Raw genomic sequence first — 24,715 nt, forward strand, 5'->3', positions numbered from 1 at the left:
AGTGCTTTTTAGTTGATTACATTGTCTCTCCACTCATCTTTTTTTTGAGAGTACTTATATAACTTTTGCCTACTGGAAAAGATTAAGAAAAATATTTTTTAAATATAGTTTTGAGAGGCCAATTATATATACTTTTTATTTGATTTCATGATTCCTTAGCATACCAGATTTGTGCACATATAGGTATATAATTAAGTTATTAAGCAACATTTCTGGGTTATGGGCTATTGAGATGACTTGATAGATAAAGGCATTGGCCACCAAGCCTGACGACATGAATTTGATATCTGGAACCTACATGGTAGAGAGAACTATATCCTAGAGGTTGACGTCTGGCCTCCCCACACACACCATGGCATGCACCACATATGGATCCCCCAAATGAATAAATGTAACTTAAAAATCCAGGTTCTAAATAATCTACATTTCCCATTACATCGCTGTTTACTTCTCGTGTTAATGAAAACTCTGTCCATGTGTCTGAGTGGGAAATATGATGAGTAATCAGTGATACAAATGAAAATATATGAGCCAATCACAGTTACTATCGATTACATACATTCTATTACAATTTCTAGTGATTGGGAAGAAAGGAGGCACTGGTCTCTAAGGATGTATTACATTAAGGTAATTTACACAGAAAAAACTTGGTGTAATTTTTAGACCACAATATTTTATGATAATCACTTAGAAATTCAGGACTAGCCAACCTTTGAAACAGTTAATCATCTTTGGCATCTACATTCTAATAATGTCTACAAACTTTCAAAAGCAAACTATGACATCTAAACCCGCCATATAGAGATCTCTTCCCCATACTGTAGCAGAGCTGTGTAAAAACAGGTTTCAAGAGAATTGAATACTAGTTTCTATCGTCTTTGGAGAGTGATTGCTGGGGAATTTTCCAATTTGAGCTGCCCTTCTCAGAGAAAGGAAAATCTGAGGTGACCTTATTTCAGCCATTTCAATCGGCGAAGGTATATCTTCATCTAGAGGTAAGGTATCAAAGCTTTCTTCTCCATAGGAGCCCAAGTTAACGTCAACAGTTAAGCTATTGACAGTTTGGTACAGTGAAGAAAGTTCATCACGGAGGAGGCTGGTGGAAGTTCTATTCAGAGACAGATGCTGTTCCAAGCCAACTGCAGAGTGATTTCTACTCTGACTCTGAGACCTGTGATGGAGGGCATCTTCCAGATCCTTATTTGGTTGGCCATGTTCTTGACTCTCAGCAACAGATACATTTACTTGACTGGAAGAAGAAATGACGGTTGGAAGAGAAAAGAGAGACGTCGTTAGACTTGGTGGGTAAGACGATCTGTCAACAGTCCAGTGGCCTGAGGAAACGGGTTTTGTTTCCAGACTTGGAAAGCATCTACTGCCATGTACGGGATCAGAGAAGCTTATACGTTTTTGAGTATCCGTATTAGTTGACCTTCTAGAAAAGCCTTGAAGTTCATTTGCATGAGGCAGGTTCAGACTACCTTGTGGGTTATCACAGCTAATGCTATCCCTGTGACAGGAAACTATACTCAGCTTGCGGGATGAAAAAGGTTTTCGAGATTTAATGAGAGTAAAGTGATCTGAGGAGTTCGTGGTAGTGGAAGTTACGTCTTCCTGAGAATCAAAGTTAACTCTGCTTTGCTGTCGCTTGCTCTTTCGGAATCTCTGCAGTAGAGTGTGTCTTCCTTTACACGGAAGTAAGTCATTAGCCACACTTGAGGAAGAGACTTTTCTACCCATTTTACATGTTGAAGAAGGACGACATGTTATGAGACCCAGAGCCACTTTTGGTTGTAAAGTACGAGAGCATTCGTGATACACGCACTGTGGAGTAACTTGATGTTCGCTATTTGGTTGGAAACACCGGTTCTTTTTCCAGCAGCTAGAAAGAAGGGGGCCAAATGGAGAAGAAAAAGCAAACAAGGAGCTGAATGGAGACCTAGCAACCTTTCTAAAGAACAGTATCTACCGTACCAATGGGAAACAACGGTAATTAGAAAATGGTGTGGCTAAGCTTAATGGCCACACAGGGGTCTCCAAAAGAATGCACAGAAAGGAAGGTTATCTCCTTACAAGAGCCCGCCCACTCCGCTGAAGCTCAGGGGTTGGGAAAGTGAAAGAATTACGGAAGTAGGCAGAAAGACAAAGAAAGAGAAACATAAAGTGACATCAGGCATAACAGGTGCCCAGAGAGTTAAAACCTCTCTCTCCGTGTCTCTGTCTCTGTCTCTGTCTCTGTCTCTGTCTCTCTCTGTCTCTCCCTCCCTCCCCACCTCCCCCCTCTCTTCCCCTACACACACAGACACACCACAGTATCTCTCTGAGACTATTAAACTTCCATTTTAAGGGAATTAACTAAAACAAACCTATATTCCACTGACTAATTGCATTTTAACATATCTGCCATAGATGAAGCAAAAATCTCTCTGGGTTAGGAAGATGCTTCGACTAAACCCACAGATCTGCAGCTACTGTGGGAACTAAAGGCATCACTACCCGGGCTTTTTGGATACTTTCAACACTTTTTGGCACGCAAGACGTGACACGCGTGAAGTGCGTCTTGCTTTACTTTGCTTGTCTTTAAGGCATACCTTAAGCATTTTCCCATACTGAATTTAATCCAGAGTAAGTCTTTCCCTTCTAGGCCATCATTCATAAGACGTAAAATGCCCTGTGTAGGTGGAACAGGTCAGAAGACTGAATACTTAGGCTGCGCGTGGAGCTGCCATGGTAACAGCACAGAATGGAAGGACAGAGACTCTAGAACCTGCTGGCTTTGCTTTGGAGTAAAACCATTCTGTGGCCCCCCCTTTCTGAAGAGCTGCAGGGTCTATGGCTATGGAATGTGCATTCTGATTTCATTATGTTCAAGGAGTCAGCTGACAGATTAAGAGCCGAAAATGCAGTTAAGTGAAGGAGACAATAGGATTTCTTCCAGTTCTTTCCTGGGGACGGCCTCTCGCCAGCAGTCTTCTACATCCCTGGTCTCCCACTCCTCCCTTCTCCACTAGAATGTTCTTTGCCCGATGCCTTTACATCCAGTGAAGTGGTAAAGCGACTCTTAAAGAACTTGTACTGAAGACAGACGAACCAGGGAGGGGACATTTAAAAAGCAGCACCTGCTTTTACAAAACACGTTTTTTGAGTCACAGCCATGGACTTACTGTCGGCAGTCATTTTCACAATCAGGTAAAGCTGGGTAGATGAGGCAGACCCTGGATCTCTTCACTCCCTAAGTCTTTGTGGAAAAGAAACCTCCTGACCCCCTTCTAGTGCATTTGATACACTTGCCCCCCCCCCCCCATGGTGCTGGGGATACAATCCGCAGGCTTGCAGCCAGGCAGGTGCCTCACAAACTCCAAGCTGCACCCTCAGAGCTGCTCCCTTCTAACTGATGAAACACCGATAGTTTACAGAACTCACCACAGACTAGACAGGGTGCGGAGCATCGTCCTGTATCATCTCAATTAAGACGTAAAACAGCAGGACACATATTATTTACCACATTTTAATTAAAATAGTTTTGTTTGTTGCTACTGAATGTCTGTCTGGGGTTGGGGTGTGAATACCATGACAGACGGCATGTAGGTGGAGGTCACAGGACCGCCTCAGGGGGTTGGTTGTCTCTTAAGTTGGGCTCCAGGGGTCGGGCACAGGTGGTCAGGCTTGTGTGGCAAAGGCCTTACCCTCTGAGCCATCTCAGTGGCTCACTTTAAGGACAGAATTCAGGGTTGGGAAACTGGCATCATGTATGCAGGTAAGAAGGAGCCATGATGCATGCTTGTGTCCGCTGGACGAAAGCACAGGGCCTCACTGCTGCTCTTGAGAGCTTCCTCTCCCTTGGCTCCTCAGTCCTCTGCTGGTGTGCTCCGGGCTGGTCTCACCTGAGGACACACTTGTCCCAGCAGCTCTCAGTGTCCTGTGCTTCCACCCATCCCAGCAGCACTGGCCCCAGAGGCTGTGCGTGCAGCTCTTCTCTGCCCACACTGCACATGCGCTTTATTAACAACACCCATTCCTACAGAATCCGGGCTTGGCAAGCATTCTGCTGGGATGCTCACCATGGGAAGAGCGTCTCTGCTCTGCAGCAGTCTCCTTTCACAGCTGCAGGTGAGTCAGTGTTCGCATGGGTGACACCTTCAGTCTCTCGGCAAGTCCTTGTCTTTGCCAGGTGGGTCAAGCGAGCACCTAATTACACGGGATGCTAAGCACTGGGAATGCTCTGTGTGCGCCTTCACCTTTGGGGCCTCTCGTGGTAAAATGCCTGAGAGCATCCCTCTTCAGCATCCTGCTTCATCTTAAAGGAAAGTGGTTGAAGTTACGGGACTGATTGGTTCTCAGTTGTGTGTCCAGAGTTCAGACAGTGCCTGGCATGGAGTAGACACAGTCAGTGAATAAGAGGGACTTCAGCTGTGTTCTGCTTCTCTTTCCTAGCCCTTCCCCTCTCCTTCTCTTTCACTCCCCTCCCCATCACGAAAGGGAAGATCTATTTGCAAACAAAAAAATGTGTGGCAACCTGCTCATTGTAACTAAGGTTCAGGGGAATAGAAATTTGAAAATTCACATTTCATCTTCATAGATTTGACTGCAGTTTAAAGTACAATACTCTTAAGTGTTAATACAGAATAGTAAGCATTCTCAGAGTCACAGGTTTGTGAATGGGGTGTAAAGACTTTTTAATATACATTTAGTCAATGCACATAGTCTCTAGGGCAGCACTTTAAACCCATGCTTTACATTGTCTCAGGAATTATAAGGGTATTCACTGAAGCATTGTTTATAGGAGCAAGCAAATGACGATCCAAATATTCACCAATAACAGAGACTTTTATCCCATCGATGGGACGCAGGGCCACATTTCAAAAGAAACATGCTTACAAGCATCAAAAGGGGAAAGCCTCAAAACAGAGAAAAATTAATGCATAAACAGCTACAAAAACCAATGCATCACAAAATGCCATTTCTGTAAATTTTAGGAAGAAAATCCCAGTTATTCCTTGTGTATAGGAACCCAAGCATCCAGAGGAGACAGGGAAAGTGTCAGAGAGTGCATGCAGATTAAGACAAGGAGCATCTCCTAAAGGAAGGATCTCACGTTGTTAATAGATCTGAAAAAAAAATCATTTTCTAACTATAACAACTTTGAGGGATACAAAATCATCATTACAATCAGAGCCTGTTTGCCTGGAAGCCTAGACCTGAATTTCAACACCAAACTGACCTGACAGAAGTCAACAAACATAAGACAGAAATGTCAAAAACAACAACAATAACAACATCAACAGCAACAACAACATCAACAGCAACACACTCCCACCCCCACAAAGGCAAGGCCTGTATTTCAGCTCACAGAGATCAAAGTTGAAGGAGTCGCCAGTAAACTCTGGCAAAGCTCGCACCAGTCAGAGGCTGGGCTCCTCTCTCAGCATTGTTCATCTTGTTATTCCTGAGTCAGCACAGCCTAAAGGCTGGTATATGCCTGTACTTACCAGTCTTCTCCTGGGGACTCTGAAATATTTGTGGTGGCTAAAGAGTCCCCTGTGGGAAGCTGGTTGAGATCAGGCAAGTTCCAAAGGGAGAAAGCCTAGGGACCTCCCTAGGTGACTAACTTACAGATATTTATCTAAAGAAACAGGATACCTCTTTTCGTATCTCATTAAAAATTAATTAAATTAAAATATGATTGGGGGGGCTTAAAAACTGTTCTAAAGCAGAGCTTGATAGGAAAGACTTCTTCCCATTTATTTAGTCTAGTGCATTTACTAGTCTAGTCTGTTACTAGGACTGCGTTACACATACCCTTGTATGTTATTGCTAACAAAAACAACCATGATCAAGCAAGAGGAGGTACGGTTTCAGTGCCGGTGTCTTAAAAGTTTTGGTACATCCATACCAGCTATGTCACTCATAGTCTTCATAAATCTGCTTCTCTTTCTAGAATGTTAGCATTTCCTGAACAAGCAGGCTTAAATCCATCGAGACAGGGTTTTAGGAATACAGGCCACTCACCGCTTTAACCCGTTTGCACTCCTATACCAGCTTTCAGGTCCCCTCCCAGGCTCCAGCTCCAAAGTGTCCTGTCTGTGAGGGGACCACTCAGATCTCAGCAGCATTCCCAATGAGAGACTGCCACAGATTTCCATGTAGGCAGGGTAAGCATCTCAGACCTCTCAGCAATGCCCCATGTTGTGGTCAGTTTCTGTTCACAACTAGAGTACTAAGCAGTTCCTGCCTATCCTCATGAAAATTCCCAGGGCTCTGTTCTGATTTACCTTTTCCGATATATCTTAAATGCTCTCTAAACATCCCACTTGCCTATTTTAAAACTAGTTCTGGACGTTTTGCTACTGTGCAGGAACACCAAGTTCTTAGACATGATGACTGAATCTATTATCTGTGGCTTTTCCCTACCACAAAACTTCAGGGTCACTCCCCCAGCATACGAAAGGATGCATACCAATCCTACACTGAGCACTGTCGTCTGACACTTGACCAGCAAGTTACACCATCCCTACTCTTTGTCTTCTCCCTTCAGATGCCACCTCTCATGTCCACAGAAAGTGTGCGATCACCCGTCCAGCTAAGAAACTCTCATTGGTCCCTACTCTGAGAAGGCACAGAGGTAGATGTCGTGAAGAAAACAAGGTCCCTATCTCCTACCCCTTTCAGTACAGAGCCTCAACAACAAACAACTCTGGCTATTTTGTTCTTAAAAGCCCCTGCCCAGGGCCCGTGTTGTAAAGCCGCGGAGCATTTGTTTCCAGACTAAGAGAGTGTCTGTTCTTAGTGCTAGGATTCAGGATATTAACCCATGTAGCGCTGAAACGGAACCGAGCCTCTATCCTCTAATCCCTCTCGACAGGCAATAAAATTCAGTGGCTCCTCCTTCCAAGCGGTACCTTTAAGTACATGAAATAAAACTATAATTACAATGAGTTAAAATTAAAAGTGCCGTTCCCCAGGCGTGCTGTCCACATTTGAAGTGTGTAGGAGTTTACACACTGGCTAGTGGCTACAAACCTGGGTGCAGCCAACGTCTAACATCACAGGAAGTTCTAGTGAGCCACACTGGTCCAGGACATTTGTACATGAAAGTCACAGAGTACTCATATTATACAATAGGTTACCTGTCTTGTCAAACGATGATGTCGTCCCAACTCTGACATTGATGCTGCTAGTTATTTATAGTCACCAAATTATAAAATAAGTTATCTATTCTGGAGAACAATGACTGTCTTTCTCAGCAGGATGTCATTATGTACACATGTATGTATATGTGTAAATATGTAATATATATTACAAGGAAATATATAATTTAATTAATATACTATAATAAATATAATTATATAATATATATATGGAAATATGGACCACAAACATTCCTTTCATTTCCTTTCACTAGCAGAGCAAATGACTGTCAACATCTATTTATGGAACGGTAATAGTGTGAGTGGTCATCAGTTTGCAGGAAACATTAAGGCCACTTACCCTCCTTCACTTTCTGCCTCCTCTGAACTATTGCTTGTAGCTGGACGTTGGACTGTCGTCGTCGTTGTCTTCTTTTTTCTAGCTCTGTGCTGAGGACTGACCTGATGAACTGTTACCCTCACTCCAAGTTCATCTTGTATACATTCCTCCAGCTTTGGAATCGTCTCTTTAAGGAATTTGATCTCCTCCTTCAGTTCCTCCACATTGGTCAGTAACTCGTTTAACTTCTCCAGGATCTGGAGCTGCCCCCTTTGAAAGACCACTGATGTTCCTTGTTCACTATAGCTTTCATCTTGCAAAGTGAGTGAATCGGATTTCTTACCCAAAGAAAGAAACTTGGGGAAAATCATTGTTGTCCTGGGCTTAAGGATCTTGTGGTACCATAGGACCAGCAAGCTGATCCCAGCAGTTCCCGCCATGATGCCAAGGAGCAGTTCTTTGTGCGTGGAATGGGGCATTTCTTGGCTTTTATTTCTAAAATTAAAAAAGTAAGAATGTAAATGAATTTTGTTTCTCTGTCCAGGAAAAAAAATCAATTCTTTTTCAATCAATAAAAGATAACCCTTTGTCATTAAAAAAATACGACAAATCACAAGCCAGATCGCACTATGAATAAAAATGTCATTTTAACTCCCACCTCAAGAGAAATATTTGCTTAGAGCTATTACTGAAGTCTACTTTAATATAGACTTTAATTCTGATTTTATTATCTTTCTATAGTCAACTTGAAGCGTGCTCTTTAGTTAGTTATACTATAAAGGGCTTGAGAAATAGAAGCAAACGTATCGTCAGCTTGGAAAAATTTGTTAAGAATTCAAGATGTCCTTGTTTTCTCCACTATTTTGTGTGCAATTAACATGTGAGCTTTCATGGTCTTAGTTTATTATTAAAGGTAAGAGAAGGCTCTTCCTCACCTTGTAAGTACATAAACATACTTACAACTTCCCAAACTTGGTTTCACTTCAAGTTCACTTGGTTTCATGTATGTATTTGTGTTAACGTTTGCTAGTAACCTGGTTGAAATAGCTGTAGGCTATCCACCGTAGGAACGGATTATCAGAGCACTGCTATCTATAGCCCCGATCAGACAGAAAGAAATACTTCCTGCAGGGACTCCTGGAGCTCAGTGGGAAGTAACTTCTAGAGTCTGGAGGAAGAAAAAAGAAAAGAGGACAGACATACAGGCAGGCAGTCTCACTCGACTGAATGGATAACTTTTGGGTCCACAGGAACTGAAGTATATAGAAGTTATGTGCCAGTATATAGAAGGTAAGAGAAGGATGTTCGGGAAATACACCGCCAGGTTCTAGGGATGGGAAAGAATAACTTCACGGGATTAGCAACCACATGGAAGGTGTCAGTTAAACTGGTCCCAAGGGTCACATGGTGACACTTTCAAGATGCCAAGAAGGCTGACAGACTATGCAGGCATTCAGCAGGGAGTTCAAAAGGTAGGGAGGCTGAAGGAACCTCAGAGTTAAAGCTGTTTAGACAGTGTCCAAAGTAGATTAAAAATTTAAAAATAAGCCTCCAAACTATTAAAGTGATTCACAAGTGATTTATGTGTCAGAGGTAAAAGTGTCTAATAAAAATGCAGAATTCAACAATGTACAACAAGAATGGCCCATACCTGGCAAGAATTTATCGGACTTGCGCAGAAGCAGGAGAATGCCAGAGACAATCTAGTCAGCAAGCAAAGGCCTTAAAACAATTAGTTAAAACCACTTGCCACTTATTGTGAATAAAGTAAAATATGGCCACCATGGTAAAGATACACAGGATTAGGGGAGAAAAAGGAAGTTTTAAGCCATACTGTTTGGAATTTCTAGACATGGAAAATAAGATATCTGAAAAAGGGCTTTATGAAGTGAAACTGACAGCAATGAAAACACCGAGGAAGGACCAAGAGCAGTGGATGGGAAGACACAGCAGTAAAAGTTACCTGATGCAGCACTGTGGGGAGAACCTAACGAGCGTGACAGTGGGACAGGAGCTTAGAGTGGGAAAAGGTGAGCAAACGATCCCTAAATAAAGAGAAGTCAACTTAGTCAAGCACAGTAAGAAACCCAAGTGGACTATTATTCTGCTGACAATGAGGGGGGCAGGAAGGGGGGGGGGAAGAGAGCCAGAAGGAGGGGGGAAGAGTGGGAAGAGGGGAGAAGGAGAAGGCTCACCTGACTTAAGTCTCAGGAGCCACTTAAACAGGAACTCGATGGAGTGGCAGCGTCTTTAAAAGGCTGGGGTTGTGTGGGTGGGGCACCTATCAACTGGAATTTCTATACCCCGTGAATATCTGTCGACATTAAAGGTTAAAACAAAAGAAGTGGGCTTTTCGTTGTCTAGCAAAAGCCGAGACTATTATTACCAAGTGACAAGTGCTAAGAGAGATGCTGAGGAAGTTCCTCAAGCAGAACAGTAGCCGTGAACATGCATGGAGGGCACCACACACCAGCGGTGACATGTACGGGCAGAGATAAAATGGGCATTCTCATTTTAGAGTTTACTTGTAAAATAGCTGCAATTGAGGCAAAGTGGCAACAACACACCCTAGGTTTCTAATAGACCTAGAAAGCAAGAGGCAGAGTCCAAAGAAAGGAATGGAAAACTATAAAGGTATAGATAAACACGTGTGTGTGTGTGTGTGTGTGTGTGTGTGTGTGTGTGTGTGTGTGTGTGTGTGTTGGCGTGGGGTGGGTGTATAAAAATGGAATGATAAAACGGAATGATAAAGATATTCACTTACCAAAGGAAAGCATGCTGGCCTGAGGGATGGCTAAATACAAAACAAGTAGGAGAAAAGATGCCGATTATATAGAAAAATGGTTCCCAAAAGGTCAAGAAAAGCATTACTTTTCCAATATGGAAGTTTAATTAAAAAGCAAAGTTGGTAAAGTAGAAGAAACAGTAGAAAATTATACAGATCCAAGTAAGAGGACAAAGGAGATGGTCTCTAGAGCACGAGCACAAGGCTGACCTTTAGCCGGAACACAAACCACTCTTTGACAGTACCGAAAGAAAAGGCAGATTACGTTAGCAGAGACTCAGGTTAAGTGGGTGAAGAGTAGGAGCTTACAAAAGTTCCTTTTGATTGTTTCTTGTACCGAACAGCCAGGCTTGAAAGCTGGGGCTGAAATACTAGGTGGACACAAATCCTGAATTAGGTCGTACACCTGAACTCTTGCGCCCTATTATTCTTCGAGTTCTTACCCAGGCATTATTGTTTCCTGTATACTACATGGCCAGCTAAACATAGTGATCTAAATGACCCATGGAAGGGGGCTACAGAAAGAGAGCAGCAGGAATCTAGTTCCAAGAGCTGCTTAAAGGAATGTCTTTGCAGAATCCTACTGTAGTTGAGATGGTAAAGGCAATTGCTATCAAGTTCAACTACCCAAGTTCAATCCTCATTCCCCCACGGCTGGAGGAAAAAAGGCAATTTCTGCAAGTTGTGATAGTTGTGATAGTGACACACACACATACACACACAGAGAGAGAGAGAGAGAGAGAGAGAGAGAGAGAGAGAGAGAGAGAATAAAAGTAAAAAACAAAATTAGATTCTTAAGATTCTTATAATATTATATTATATGCATGGACATATTTGGATGTTCCACCTCATTAAAAAAAAGTCAGAAATTACCTCAGATTTTGATGACTGTTATCTCTAAGAGACTGATTTAAAATTACTCTCTTAAACCAATTCCAGAGAGGACCCTGGTGCTTAATCGGGCCTTTCTGATGGAAGAACATTTGCTAGTTTTGCCTTTCTTTTTCTTTTTCTCTTTAAACCTAAATATCCTCTGGACTAATCGATATATTTGGGAACTATACGTCTAACCAGTTGCTCCCCCCACTCATCCAGGGGACACATCAAGAGCAGAATCTAATGCATTTGTAGCAGATGAGGTTGCGATGGCTCCATCAACATTATACTCTACCATAAAACTAAGCTACCCTGACAGGTTACCACAAAAAGCAATAGAAATAAAAAGGTACCACACACTATGACACACATCTTATTACAGGCCAATCACGCAGCAAACTTGATCATCTCGAGGCTGGTTTTTGTTTCTGTTTTTTATTGATTAATACAAATACCAGGGCTGGGAACAGTTCGAAAGCACAGCTCTTGCTTGGCATATATCAGACCCAGCACTGGATCCCCACAACACTCATTCTCTACCCCTCTACTCTCTACTCCCAGCCCCATTCCGCCCTTGATGAAGAATGCCCACACGCCCATCTTGAAGACTACCATAAGGAATTTTCCTATGCTGATTAGTTTTGGTCCAGTCCTACCAGGCAACCTTGAGCTTTACATTATGAAACACACACACACACACACACACACACACACACACACACACACACACACACACACAAACACACACATCTGAAAGCTTTTTTTCACTTAACAAGTAAATAAACAAGTGAAAATCTGACCAGGAGAAAGACCTTATCCCCAAGACAGAACCAAGTTTAAACACATGAGAAACAACCAAAGTTTTACCTTTCTTTGGGTTCTACACTGGCTGCAAATGATCTCTTTGAAGTAGTTCAAAATAATAGCGCCATTATTGTATTTAAGACAAACTGCTGTCATTTACCCAGACAGTTATCGGATTAAAGAAGTGAGAAAGGTTACCCCTGGCTTCCTGTTTCCTAAATCCTAGAGACATTTAGCCAGCCGCATGCGGAATCAGAAAACATCAAGCAAGGACACACAGGGAATGCTGACAGAGCAGAGATGGTCTGAGGTGAAATGAGACATCAAAACTATGAAAATTAACAGAGAAGAACTAGACTCATTACGAATGGCATTAAAAAAAATCTCACCATTAGAAACATGTAGGTCAGAGTGTTTGAATTTATGCTACAATGTGCTTTTATGCCAGTGAATTGAAAAATAACACTGAATAAAAATAGTAAGGTACAACCAAGAAGTAAATCGGTGTGTGCTTTTGTGCCTATAATCTGAAATATGACACTGAGGAAAAGGAGGACGACAAAAGTTGGAAATAAGAATCTGCTTGGCTACAGAGTAATTTAAAAGGTTGTATAAAATTTCTTATGTTGTTTTTATACTTTTGCTTATAGGATACTCTTATACTGAGTACAGATAAGGCTATTAAAATTTACCGAGCAGACTTTAGAACTCACTTTAAGGTGCAAAAGTTTGCATTTCAGATGCAAAACATTATCACTTCCAGTTGTAAATCACTTAAGATGGAAAGCGATAGCTATGTTTGTATAAGTTACCTTAAATTAATATGGCACACAGCCAAAGGTTATTAGCAGAAAGTCACCTTATAGTAAGACAATGAAAATTTGACTTCCAAGAAAACTAGGACATGAAATGCTTTTAAAAGAAAAATTTGCGTTCATGTCGTGGTTTTCATCTCTGGATGTTAATGTTCTTAAAGTTAACAAGAATGTTTAGAATGTGCTCCTAAAAAACATTCATATGAATTATCAGCTGGTCCTTGGGATAAGGGGAAGGTATAAAGTGCTATAACTCAAAAACCAGAGAGGAAGGAAAACTACCACGCGGGTCAAGACACATTATGCTTTACAAACCAGCTCTAAATTGCGAGTTCCCAAAAGAAATGTTCTGAGTTCTGGGGGCGGGGGCGGGGGCGCGGATGGGGGTGGGGGGTGGGAGTTGGGGGGTTAGTGTATGCAGCGAGGCAGAAAACCCAGTATTTTCCCACTGAATTCTAACACTCGGATTTCATCAGATTTTCATGAGTTTCCTCGTCTATAATTTAAACTCGGAACCTCTTAGTATTCAGCTTATTGAAAACGTTAGTAGTTCTGTTAGTCTAGTTTCCGTGTTTGCATAAAACAGGCAGCTAATACAATTTTTTTAGTGTGGGTAGCACGCAAAGAGAACAAGGTTGGCGCGAGGCTGAGGCAGGAGCAGAGGCGCGGGGGACCGCTCCGGTGGTCTCCTGGGCTCAGGGGGTCACGAAGCCACCTCTCCAGGGCGCAGGCTCCTGCAGGACTGTGCCAGCACAGCCGGCGGTCCCCGGGTCACCAGGCGTCAGGCCTCGAACCGGAAGTGAAGCAGCGGCCGGAAGTGCCGCTGCCTTCTTCCCCACGCCCCCCGCCGTCGGGTCCCGGCGGTCCGGCCCAGCCCGCCCAGGTTCCCCTTCCTCGGCTAGGTACGCACCCGGGGTCGTTGCGCGGGCTTCTTTGTGGCTGGAGCCAGGTTACCGGGGCCCACGGGCGAGCGAACGAACAGGGAGAGGATAGGCGAGTGAACCCTGCAGCCCGCAGGTCCCAAGGTCCGTCGTGGCGGCCTTCTCGTCTGACCTAGATAGCGGAGGCGCCGGGGGAGGAGCCGCTAGCGGCCAGGGGCTCCCGCCTCCTCCCGCCAGCACTTCCCGGCCCCGGGCTGCGGGCCTGCTTTTCTCATCCGCGGGCCTGCTTTTCTCATCCGCCCGCCGGCTCAGAGGCAACCGTCCCACTCCACCCGGTGCATCCTCTGGCTCATCACCGCCACCGATGGCTTCCAAGTCCTCCCTTCTCCCTTAGCTAACATCCGTCTATGGCACAACTTTTAACCTTCCGTCAGTCAACCTAGACATCTTGCACTATTTTCTGGTTTTCCTGACTTCAACTCACTTTGATTTTCTATGAGCAAAATTCCCAGTCTCTTTGTCCCCTGCTCTTTCGAGCTGCGTTTAGTTCAGAACCAGTCTTCTCAGAGGACTGTCGCTGAAGGTTTGCCCATCTTCACATTCTGCAGATCATATAATGACAATTCTGTCAAACTTTTAAAAACTGTTCATAAGTCCGTCTGTATAGCTCTCACTTGGAGCATGGTTGGTAAAATTTTTGACTTGTTGAGAACAGTCTTAATTACTAAAGCCCCCACCGATCTACTGAATAGAATTAAAAATGGATGCATTCCTGTTTGTAAAAACACAAGAACCAACCCGCTATAAAAAGAATCAGGATTGATAGAGTGTACAATATACTATTATCTACTGAAGGGAATTGGAGAATTTTACAATTTTACATTATACAAATTTTATTTTATTTTTTAAATGTGAAATCAAGTTCTTTAAAACCTAGCTGCTATCATTTTATTAAAAGAACGGCTTGCTGGAGGCTTGGCTCTAGGTAAGAGAGAGTACTGCTCTTGCAGAGGTCAGCACACCCTCATAGGGCTGGTCTTACACCAGTCATTATCCTCTGTAGACAAACCACCCCATCTTCTCTCCATAAGCAGTGTTCTTTTCCTACGAAAACTATTCTTGCCACTTGCGTAAGGCAAATCCACGGACTTTGATCTCTTACCTTGAGAGGCTATTCGACACGCTCTCCTTGTCCCTAAGGATTCATTCACGCATTAAGACTCGTATGAAAGGATAAAGAGTTTAAGGGAATATAAAACTCCTTCTGTTGTCTTTCTGCATACTTCTGGTGCCTACTACATAATTACTGCCTGCCTGTGCCTGTTGTATTTCTTGCTGAGTTAGTTCTAATTCCTTAATCAGCTGTAATATCCATTGAGGGAAACAAACTGGTTAGAGGATAATTAAGTGTCCTGCCTGTTTCCTTGGCCAGATATACTTTTCTGTTTGTAAAAATTTGATAGGAAGTTTAAAGCTCAAGGATTGATAATAGTCAATTCTCTCTCTCTCTCTCTCTCTCTCTCTCTCTCTCTCTGTCTCTCTCTCTCTCTCTCTCTCTCTCTGTCTCTCTCTCTCTCTCACACACACACACACACACACACACAGAGCTTTTTAGTCTCAACTTCATCCTAAACATTACTGAAGTGTAACTATTTTAAGCACAGTTAAGAAGTCCCCAACACCTATTTCAAAACAGCAAACCCACCTTCATTTCTCAGGCAGCTTGATGAAAACATTTCCCAGAAAGGGAAAACATCTGTTGAGTCTTACTTCTGACTTACTCTTTTGAAGGTTTATTGATTTTTTATTTAATGTTTATGGATGCTCTGCCTGCACGCATGGTTGTATGCAGCCTGTGTGCGTTGGCTACACAGGCTAAAAGGGGGTTGGATCACCTGGAGCTGGATGTACAGGTGGTTGTGAGCTGCCATGTGGATGCTGGGAGTTGGGTCTGGGTCCGATCGAAGAGTAGCCAGTGCTCCTAACTGCTAAGCTGTCTCTCAAGCTCCTCTGGCTTAATTCTTTAAATGTACTCTTATTCTGTCCTCTTAAAAATCTAGAGAGACAAATAACATTACTGGTGATAAAATTGAACTCTTTAAAGGGGAAGTGTGTGTGTGGGGGGGGGGGGGGGGTACATCCAAGCCACACCACCAGCTCTAGGGGTAAAATCAAGCCAGTCTTTGAAAAGCTTTTGTCTCCATCCCACACAAGCCCTGCTGGATAGACCACCTTTGACAAACACTGGACTCGTCCTACCTCAGCTGTTCTCAGCCGGTCAATCATGCATGACGCCTGTATTCATTTCCCACTTCAGCTCTTTCGGGTTCAGCCCTCACTGCTTTTGTTGGAAGAGAAACTGAACTCTGAGCCCTGAACACCTAGCTCACGAGGGGTAATCCTACGGGCTTAGCACTGTAAACCACAGGATGTAAAATTGTCCTGCTCACCACGTTTAGAGTCAGTTTGGAGTGAGGCATGGGGGAAGGGGAGAAATGTAAAGTGTCCAATTAAATAATTGTTTTAACTTTTTTTAGGGATCTCTAAAACACTAAGAAACTTCAAGAGAGAAATTCCTAAAACTGTAACTGTAGTTAATTTGGAACTTCAAGTTAATAGTTTGTTAAATATGCACAAGATTACAGTTCTTAAATTATTTTCATAAGGCTAATAGATGAATTTCAGAAAATATTATTTACTTAAATACAGCAAAATGATTGCCCACTATTCCTGTAATGAAAAGAATACAAAACAGCATTTTAAATAAGAATGAGTGACAAGTTCCCAATCCATATATTACACACACACACATACATACTTATTTACACACTTACATACATGCATTACTTAAGCAACTGAAAACTAAGTCAACTTGTTGAAAATATAACTACCTTATTAATATATTGAATTCTTTTTAGAAATTTTCTATTTTCAGATGGAAAAATGGCTTTGTTCAATGAAAACAAGTTCTTAGAAAGCCCTAAACAGTGCCTTGCCTGACCGATACTAACCTTACCCGGAGGCTGTCAGTAGTTTTTTTAGGTTATTCCACGAAGCTTCTTCAGAAATTGCAGAAGAGTCTTTTAGTCATGGATTCAGAGAGCTCTAAAGGGGAATTAAACAAATCCCAAGAAGAGTAACTCAGCCCCTCCATCCTTTCAATGAGAGAGATAATGTCGAAGGGCGTCCTTGTGAGAGATCCTGTGAAGGGTGTCCTTGACAAGTCGAGGTCAGTTCATCATCCTTTGGCCAGAATCAAACACAGTTGAAGATTCATCAGCCAAAGTAGCGTAGGCAGTATATGTGAGTGAAAATGTACTTGCAGTAAGTGAACAGAGGATTGTTTCCAATTAAGTCTTGACTAGTGAGCGGTTGTTCCACATCCTGCTGCAAAGCGGTTGGATCTCACAGTTTTCATAGCTCCCCTGTCCTCAGTTTATGCCAAGGAATGTGATTTCCCCTGTAGGAGTAGATTTTCTTCAAGAAATTGTTTAGGAGATGGGGGGAAACTTTGCTGTATAGATCAATGGTTAGAACAGATTTACTAAGGTTACAGTAGGGACTCATTAATTAACCAACCATCATTAAAGCTTGTACTGTATAACATGCCGAAAGGAGAACAAGAAAGGGGAAATAATAGGGGACACAGAAGGGCTGAACGCAGGTAATGGGCATGAATTATGAGAAAGGATTTAAAGCTAATTGTTTTTCCAGTTCTAACTCTGTCATGTATTTTTTGGTTTTGGTAGTGGATAAATAAGTACATAAAAATATGTTAGATAATGAAACTCCAATGTAAAACTCCACAGAATCAGAATGACTGTTCTGAGTATATTTAAATTTATTGAGATGTATAGACTTTGGATCTGGTTAATTTCAGTTATGTAATTTTTTTTATTTGCAAGGCTTTCTAAAAATAATAAAGTTAAGAACATTTTTAATTTATAAAATTTCATCTCCAGCATTATAATTATGTGCTTATTTGGACTCTCACCCAGAGATGTGAATCTAGAAAAAGAAGAAAAATGAAGCTTACTAGTGCAACAATTTCAGAAGGAAGTCTGTCCCATAAATCCACAGTCCATGTGTATTCCAACCCAATACAACTGAAGTTTGTTTGTTTAGAATAGGAGATATAAATTATGAAAATTATGCCATGTAATGGCCATTTCCCTAAATAAGCCCGTCAAGCCTTTACGATCTGTATGGTAACATGCAGCACAGTTTGGGGCTGTATTCCAACAGGGAGTCACTTATCTGTGTGTAGTGGCCTTGGTGGCCTTTCCCCTGCCAGCCACGGTAGCAGCTGTTAACTGTCCGGTGACCAAGATAAAGAAAGATGCATGCTGCCTTTGTGGCACCTACTTACCGGCTAGTGCAGACCTAAGCTTTCCGTGTACCAGCCACAGGCTCTGCCTGGTTTCCAGAAAAGGAACTCCTTTCGCCAGATGGTGCTTTGACTTCTTCACATGCAGCAAAGCAGGCCTTGACCCTCCTCAAAAATAAAAAGGAAGCCGGCTCGGATAGGAACGCCTTCACATTCACCCCTTCACTTGTAAGCTGCTCATTTCCCCAGCTGAGTGCCTGGGCAAACCTTTGTACACAGTGCATAGCCAGCCAGTCACTCCTAGAGCAGGAAGAGAATTTGGATATTTACATTTAGAAACCCAGTGAGTCTTTACGAAGCAAGTATTTTTTAGACGTTAAGATACTTTATTATTTTCCTTTGCTAAATGTTTACAATTATAAAATAGAACAATTTTTCTTCCCCTTGAAGATGCAGAAATGATCAACGCATACCATGTTACTATGACTTAGGTTGTCGTGTCAATGGCATCATACATGATGAAAATTGAAAGTGAAAAATGAAAACTTCACTTAATTCAAATACTTAACTACCATAATTTATCAAAATTTCCACTGGCCTTGCCTCTCCTGTTGAGCAATAACTTTGTTTAACATCCTTAATGATTAGAACTTGAAAAGTATTCTCTCTTAATCTTTACTCACTGCCCTCTCTCCACACCCCACAGAAACCACTAAAGCTGCCCTCAGCTGTGCAGGGCAAAGGCCACCTCATGCCCCAAGCAAGTGGCTTTGATCTTTTTGGAACAAAGTTTCTCAATATCAGTGCTATTAACTTTCTGGGCCAGAGAATTACCCTAGGAGAAGTCTACATTTTAGAATGTTCCTCAGTACTCCTGACTTCTGTACAGCAATAGCTCAAAGAACTTTTGATTAATGTGTAAAATCATAGAATCAGATACTTTAATTAACAGCAAAATAGCACCAACCTGGAATTAGGTGATGTTCAGGTAGGGTGGTTAAACAATGCCCTAACTTTGACAGAATATGCTAGAAGTTCTTAAATTTTTAAGTTTTAAATGATTTTATCAAACTCATTTATCTACCCTAATTTTTATATACTTAGCAATACCACAACTTTAATGAATGAACCAATAAATGGGTAAAATGGCAACCTTCAGATGGGGAAGGAATCATCACCAACCCTACTTATGACAGAGGGCTTATATACAAAATATATAAAGAGCTCAGGAAGTTAGACATCACCAATCCAAACAACTCAATTAAAAAAATGGAGTACAGGGCTAAACGGAATTCTCAACAGAGGAATCTTGGATTGCTGAGAAGCACTTAAATGTTCAACATCCTTAGTCACTGGGGAAGTGCAAAACAAAATGGCCCTGTGATTCCAACTTACACCTGTCAGAATGGCTAAGACCAAAAACTCAAGTGATAGCACATGCTGGCGAGGATATAGAGCAAGGGGTACACTCCTCCATTGCTGGTGAGAGTGCAAACTTGTACAGCCACTCTGGAAGTCAATTTGGTGGTTTCTCAGAAAACTGGGAATAGTTCTACCTCAAGACCTATCTATACCTCTTCTGGGAATATACCTAAAGATGCCGCATTATACCATAGGGACATTTGCTCAACTATGTTCATAGTGGCTTTATTTGTAATACTCAGAAACTTGAAACAACCTAGATGTCCCTTAATTGCAGAATGGATAAAAAAAATGTGGTACATCTACACAGTGGAATACTATTCAACTATTAAAAAATCAAGACATCAGGAATTTTGAGAATATCCTGAGTGAGGTAACCTAGTCCCAAAAGGGCATGCATGTTAGGTACTCACTCGTAAGTGGATATCAGTCACAAAGTACAGGATAGCCATGTTACACTTCAAGAGCCATAGAAGCTAAACAAAAAGGAAGGCCCAAGTGAGGATGCTTGAATCTCACTTAGGAAGGGGAATAAAAATAGTCATAGGACCCAGATGGAGGGAGGAAACTGGGTGAGAGGGATTAGAGAGGGGGAAGGGAAGGTTCAGGTTCAGGTGTGAGGAGAGTCAGGACAGAGGGATGGGAGGATGAGTGTAAATCTGCAGCTGGTGGGGGTGGGAGTGGGCATCTCTAGGATGTGTTGGAGATCTGGGATGGGAGAGGATCTCAGGAGTCAATGGGGGGTGACCTTAGCTGACACTCATAGCTGTGGGGATATGGAACTTGAAGTAACCTCTTGTAGCCAGGCAGGAACCTCAGTGGAGGGATAAGGACACAGATCCACTCACAAAACTCTCAACCCAAAATTTATCCTGTCTACAATAAATGCAGGGACAAAGACGGAGCAGAGACTGGGGGCATGGCTAACACGCCCAACTTGAGACCCATTCATGGGAAAGCACCAATCCCTGACAATATTAATGATACTTTATTATGATTGCAGAAGGGAGCCTAACATAACTCTCCTGAGAGACTCCACCTGTAGCTGATTGAAACAGATGCAGAGACCCACAGCCAAACATTGGATCTGTCCAATGTTTGGGGACTCTTATCTAAGAGTTGGGGGAAGGATTGAGGACCCTAAAGGGGATAGGAACTCAACATGAAGACCTACAGAGTCAACCATCTAGAGCCTTTGGGGGCTCTCAGAGACTGAACCACCAACCAAAGAGCATACATAGTTTGGACCTAGGCCTCCTGCACATAGTAGCAGATGTGCAGCTTGGTCTTCATGAGAGTCTCTCAACAGCTGGAGCAGGGGCTGTCCCTAACGCTCTTGTCTGGCTGCGGAATATGTTCCCTAACTGGGCTGCCTTGTCTGGCCTCAGAGGGAGAGGATGCCACACCTAGCCCTGCAGAGACTTGATGTGCCAGGATGGGAGGATACCTGGGGGAGGGGTGCCACCACCCTTTTGGAGGGGAAGGGAGGGGGTATAGGAGGGAGGACTATGTGATAGGGTGACCCAGAGTGGGGGCAGTGATCAGAGTGTAGAATGAATGAATGAATGAACAAATAAAGAAGTGGGGGAAAAAGAAATATCTATGTATTTAAAGTCTTTGCTTTTCAATTAAACGTCTTGGCAAGATTCTCATATCTGGGCAACACAAGCACATTTGTGCACGTGTGTGCGCACACACACACATACATACACACATCTAATGGAAGAATCTCATATCTGGCTAGTGCAGGCGCATGCGTGAGACACACACACAAATTGTCTAATGGGGGAGGGTAGAGTGGCTTTCAGAGGAGAAAGAACTGCTGATTTTGAAACATAGACTTATAGAAAAGCTGAAAAGGTAGAAATCAACTTCTAAAACAAAACAGCAATGTTGGACTTTACATTAGAGCCAAAATTGGGTCTAAAGCTAGTTCTGTTTATCAAAGTAACTTTTCACTAGGATTTGCTATCTAGTGCTTGAAAAATCTCTCTAATTTGTGTATTCTGATTTAAAAGTGCTTTGGTATCACCACTCGGCTTTGCCAGCCTACTCAATCTTTTAGGTGATATTTGTAATTAAGATGGCAAACTGAAAAATGGGGTACTTGAGAGTACTTTAGTAAAGTAGCTCTGAATTGGTTGCGGATTGCCAAAAACCCATTGACCACCATGCCTTTGGGTTCCTAGTTCTGACACAGAGCTCAAGAATTTTCAGTTTAAAGACTCCAGTTGATGTTGCCTGGACCACCCTTTCAGAAGCCTCACGTGCTTCTAGCTGGTAGTCACTAAGAAAGAGTTTAAGTGAAATAGACCAGGCGTCATCGTCGTCGTCGTCGTCATCGTCATCGTCGTCGTCGTCGTCATCATCATCATCATCATCATCATCATCATCACCATCATCATCATCATCTGTAGGAGTCACTGTGGGCCTGTATGCATTTTTAGTCTTTTGTGAGAAGTGGAGTTAAAAGGCAATATTGAGAGAAATAAATAAAATTTTACTTTGGAATTTTGCCTAGGGAATGCTCCATGGCTTGAAGGTTCCCCCCCAGTACTCACAAAGAAATGTAATCTTGTGGAAAAGTGTTAAACGCTGGTACCAGGTGAGAAATTTAAGAGGTGCTATGGATTAATCCATCCAAGATGTTCAATTAATTTCTGATATTCAAGGTGGCAAGCTCAGTCAGTGAGAGAACAGAGGGGAAAAATAATGTCAGTTAAGTTTTGATAAACAAAGTGAGAAGTTATTTTTCAGCTGCTCCACTGTGCATTATTTATTTAACTTAGAAGACAAAAACTTTAAAATATTAAGAATGAGAATGCCACCGTTCATTAATAAATGATTGCCCACAGAGGTGCCAAGTTGGTTTGGAAATGTTCTTTACTTTTGACCTTAACAACTGCTAAAGTATTTTGATTATCTTCCAGTATTGATTTAAGTTACTTCCAAATTAGGTTTTTTCCAGTTCTTTTCTGGGAGTCACAGTTTGTTTATGTCTTTGCTGTAAGATTCTGTAGTGGGTTTATAAGTTCATGCACTTTGAAAGGTTCTGGGAAGGTCACTTACTTCAAACATTATAAGATGATATTTGGAGTATTTATAGGGTTCTGCAAACACAGAAAAAGGTTTTGTAGGGGGTGGAAGGGCTTGTGAACTCTTCTAATGAAACTTCTAGGGGGAAACATGTTCTGCTTGCCCACCGTTTCAAGTGAAAGTTTGTGGTAGCTGGCAGTAAATTTACACGTTCAAATAGGGCACTTTTTGGCCTTTGCCAAACACTTGGGCAACTAGGAATTTACTAAAGGTGGTGTTTCAATTTCTAACAATTAGCCTCCCCAAGAGTAAGAACCTCTTGGAGCACACCTTGAGAATAGAAGAATTGTAGAATCTGGCAGTGTTTAAACCTATTTCCCAATGAATTAAAATGTGAAAAGTCCACATTCGTTGCATGAGTTGCTGGAAAACATTCTACTCAAAGGAAATGTGCTTCTTTGCTGTTTACTCATCCAGGATACCAGAAAATGAGTGTTTGCCAGAGGCTATCAGGCAGAGTATTGAAGTAAATCACAGGAATAAGTTTTGAGAATTATGGTGGACAGAAACAAAATGTAGGGGAAATTACAGGGGCACAGATGCTATTTACATGTACAATTACAATCTCTAGGAACACAGAATACTAAATACACCTTTTATATACTATGTCCTGGTACTGATCAACATCATGATGAACACACAGGGTCAGAGTTAGAGGCAATCCGTGGAGAGGATGGTACTGGGGAGACAAAGGGAAGGGATGGGCTCAGGAGCCCTCAGAAAGAATAGAGGTGCCGAGTGAGATGGCTCTTGTTTCTCCTGGGATTGGTGACAAACTCCTTAGCTGAAAACAAGAAGCACCTCTACTTAAATGGAAGAAACGCAGCTTCCATTAGAAGTGGAGCATGTGAAGAAGGCAGTGCTCCACTGTCCACCTTAGCTCTGGGTCCTCTTCAGGAAAAAGTAACCTCTGCAAGAGTGCGTGCTGGTAAAGTGGCTGGGTGCTTCGCCAACTTCCTATGCATGAGGGCCATGAGGATGGGTGGGACGTCACCAAGGGAATCACCTATAATGCACAACAGCCTAGGATATGGCCCTTTCATCTCCAGATGTAGGGCAACTTGAGTTAAGGATCATTGTTAAGCTCCAATTTGGCCGTTCAGTCCTCAGCGTCCTCACTCCTCGGCAACAGCAAAATCAAATAGAGAGTAACATTCCCAAGACATATTAAAGGCGTGGCCTAGGCAACGGTAGATGTGAAGGAAGCTGCTGACATTGTGAGCATCACTACAGAGAAGCAGAGAAGGCATGCACACCACAAAACTGTGGTAGTTTGTCTTCGTGGGTTGTAATTGAGATTGAAACTACCCAAGGAAGCCATTTTGGACTGTACCCCTACAGGCAGGGTCACTTGTACTCTTCGCCTACCCATGCCCAGGAATTGAATCAGCTGCAGTGACTAAGAAAGGAGACCCTTAATGATAATTTTCCCCACGAGCTGTGCCAGTGGAAGAAACATCACAACCAATCAGAAAGAGGGGACACAGCCTTGTGAGGAAGCCTTGTTTTACCCTCTTATATGTTCTGCTGTCAGATAACTGGGAGGGGAAGTACAGGTTAAGAGAATGTGATGGGAGAAAGAGAGCAAATCCTGTCTTCTGTAGGTTGAGGGAGAGATACGAATGCAGGCTGAAGCATTGATGGCTACTTTTCCACAGAGCGTTGGAAGATCAGGGACCCACAATACAGTAGAAAAGAGAATTCAGTGGAGCGTAGTTGATGGACGCTTAGGGAAATAAGTTCACTCCATTATGTAAATGCAGTGAATAGCTATCAGAAAAACCTGTTCAGTTAGCCACTGTGTAAGACAGGCAGGCACCTTTAGGGCCAAACCCCTATGTTGATACATTTTCAAACTGTTTTTCATCTTTAACTAAATGTCTGTTTTCAAGCTAAGCATGCTTGCTCCTCTCTCCAGTATTTTGAACATGTGCCTCATGATATTGAGATCAGCATGCCACAAGATGTAGCTATGCTTTTTTTTTTTTCTTAAATCACAGCTTAAAACCGAGCATGCTTGAGCATGTACTTCTTGATCAAGTCTGCTGGAATGGCCAGCCCTTGCATGAGTATAAATGGGATCCCTGAATGAAACCCCTATGCTGCTTCTGTTCAAAGAGGGTGTCATTTTGGAAGCAATTCCTGCAACTTCCTTCTATGTTGTAGGCACTAAACCCATATCTGTACTCTATGTTTGGGGCTGTGCTCTTTTGGATCTTCACCTACTAACCTGACCCCACTG

General features: G+C 42.4%; 1 protein-coding gene across 30 annotated transcripts in view; it reads right to left on the minus strand.

The window, feature by feature from the left end:
• Nucleotides 1-18,687, minus strand: part of Rmdn2 (regulator of microtubule dynamics 2) — a 70,595-nt gene extending 51,908 nt beyond the window's left edge. For 3 of the 30 annotated variants that reach the window (XM_087553006.1, XM_087553012.1, XM_087552997.1), the window contains exons 1-3: nucleotides 17,998-18,174; nucleotides 16,640-17,142; nucleotides 7,489-7,962 (exon numbers count right to left, since the gene is read on the minus strand). In XM_087553006.1, the coding sequence (XP_087409132.1) occupies nucleotides 7,489-7,946 (458 nt within the window). In that variant the 5' untranslated portion in view covers nucleotides 7,947-7,962; nucleotides 16,640-17,142; nucleotides 17,998-18,174. Of the gene's footprint in view, nucleotides 1-949; nucleotides 1,883-2,591; nucleotides 2,747-6,009; nucleotides 6,206-7,488; nucleotides 7,963-8,501; nucleotides 8,523-11,995; nucleotides 13,494-13,657; nucleotides 13,810-14,112; nucleotides 14,231-15,333; nucleotides 15,599-15,887; nucleotides 16,055-16,639; nucleotides 17,143-17,997; nucleotides 18,256-18,428 lie in introns of those variants that run through there. The other 27 variants (XM_087553001.1, XM_087553011.1, XM_087552995.1 and 24 more) reach the window with 19 other exon arrangements.
• Nucleotides 18,688-24,715: the final 6,028 nt, after the last annotated feature.

This window comes from Rattus norvegicus, chromosome 6, assembly GCF_021556685.1.
Source record: "Rattus norvegicus strain SHRSP/BbbUtx chromosome 6, alternate assembly SHRSP_T2T, whole genome shotgun sequence".
In the NCBI taxonomy this organism is placed as follows: Eukaryota; Metazoa; Chordata; class Mammalia; order Rodentia; family Muridae; genus Rattus; species Rattus norvegicus.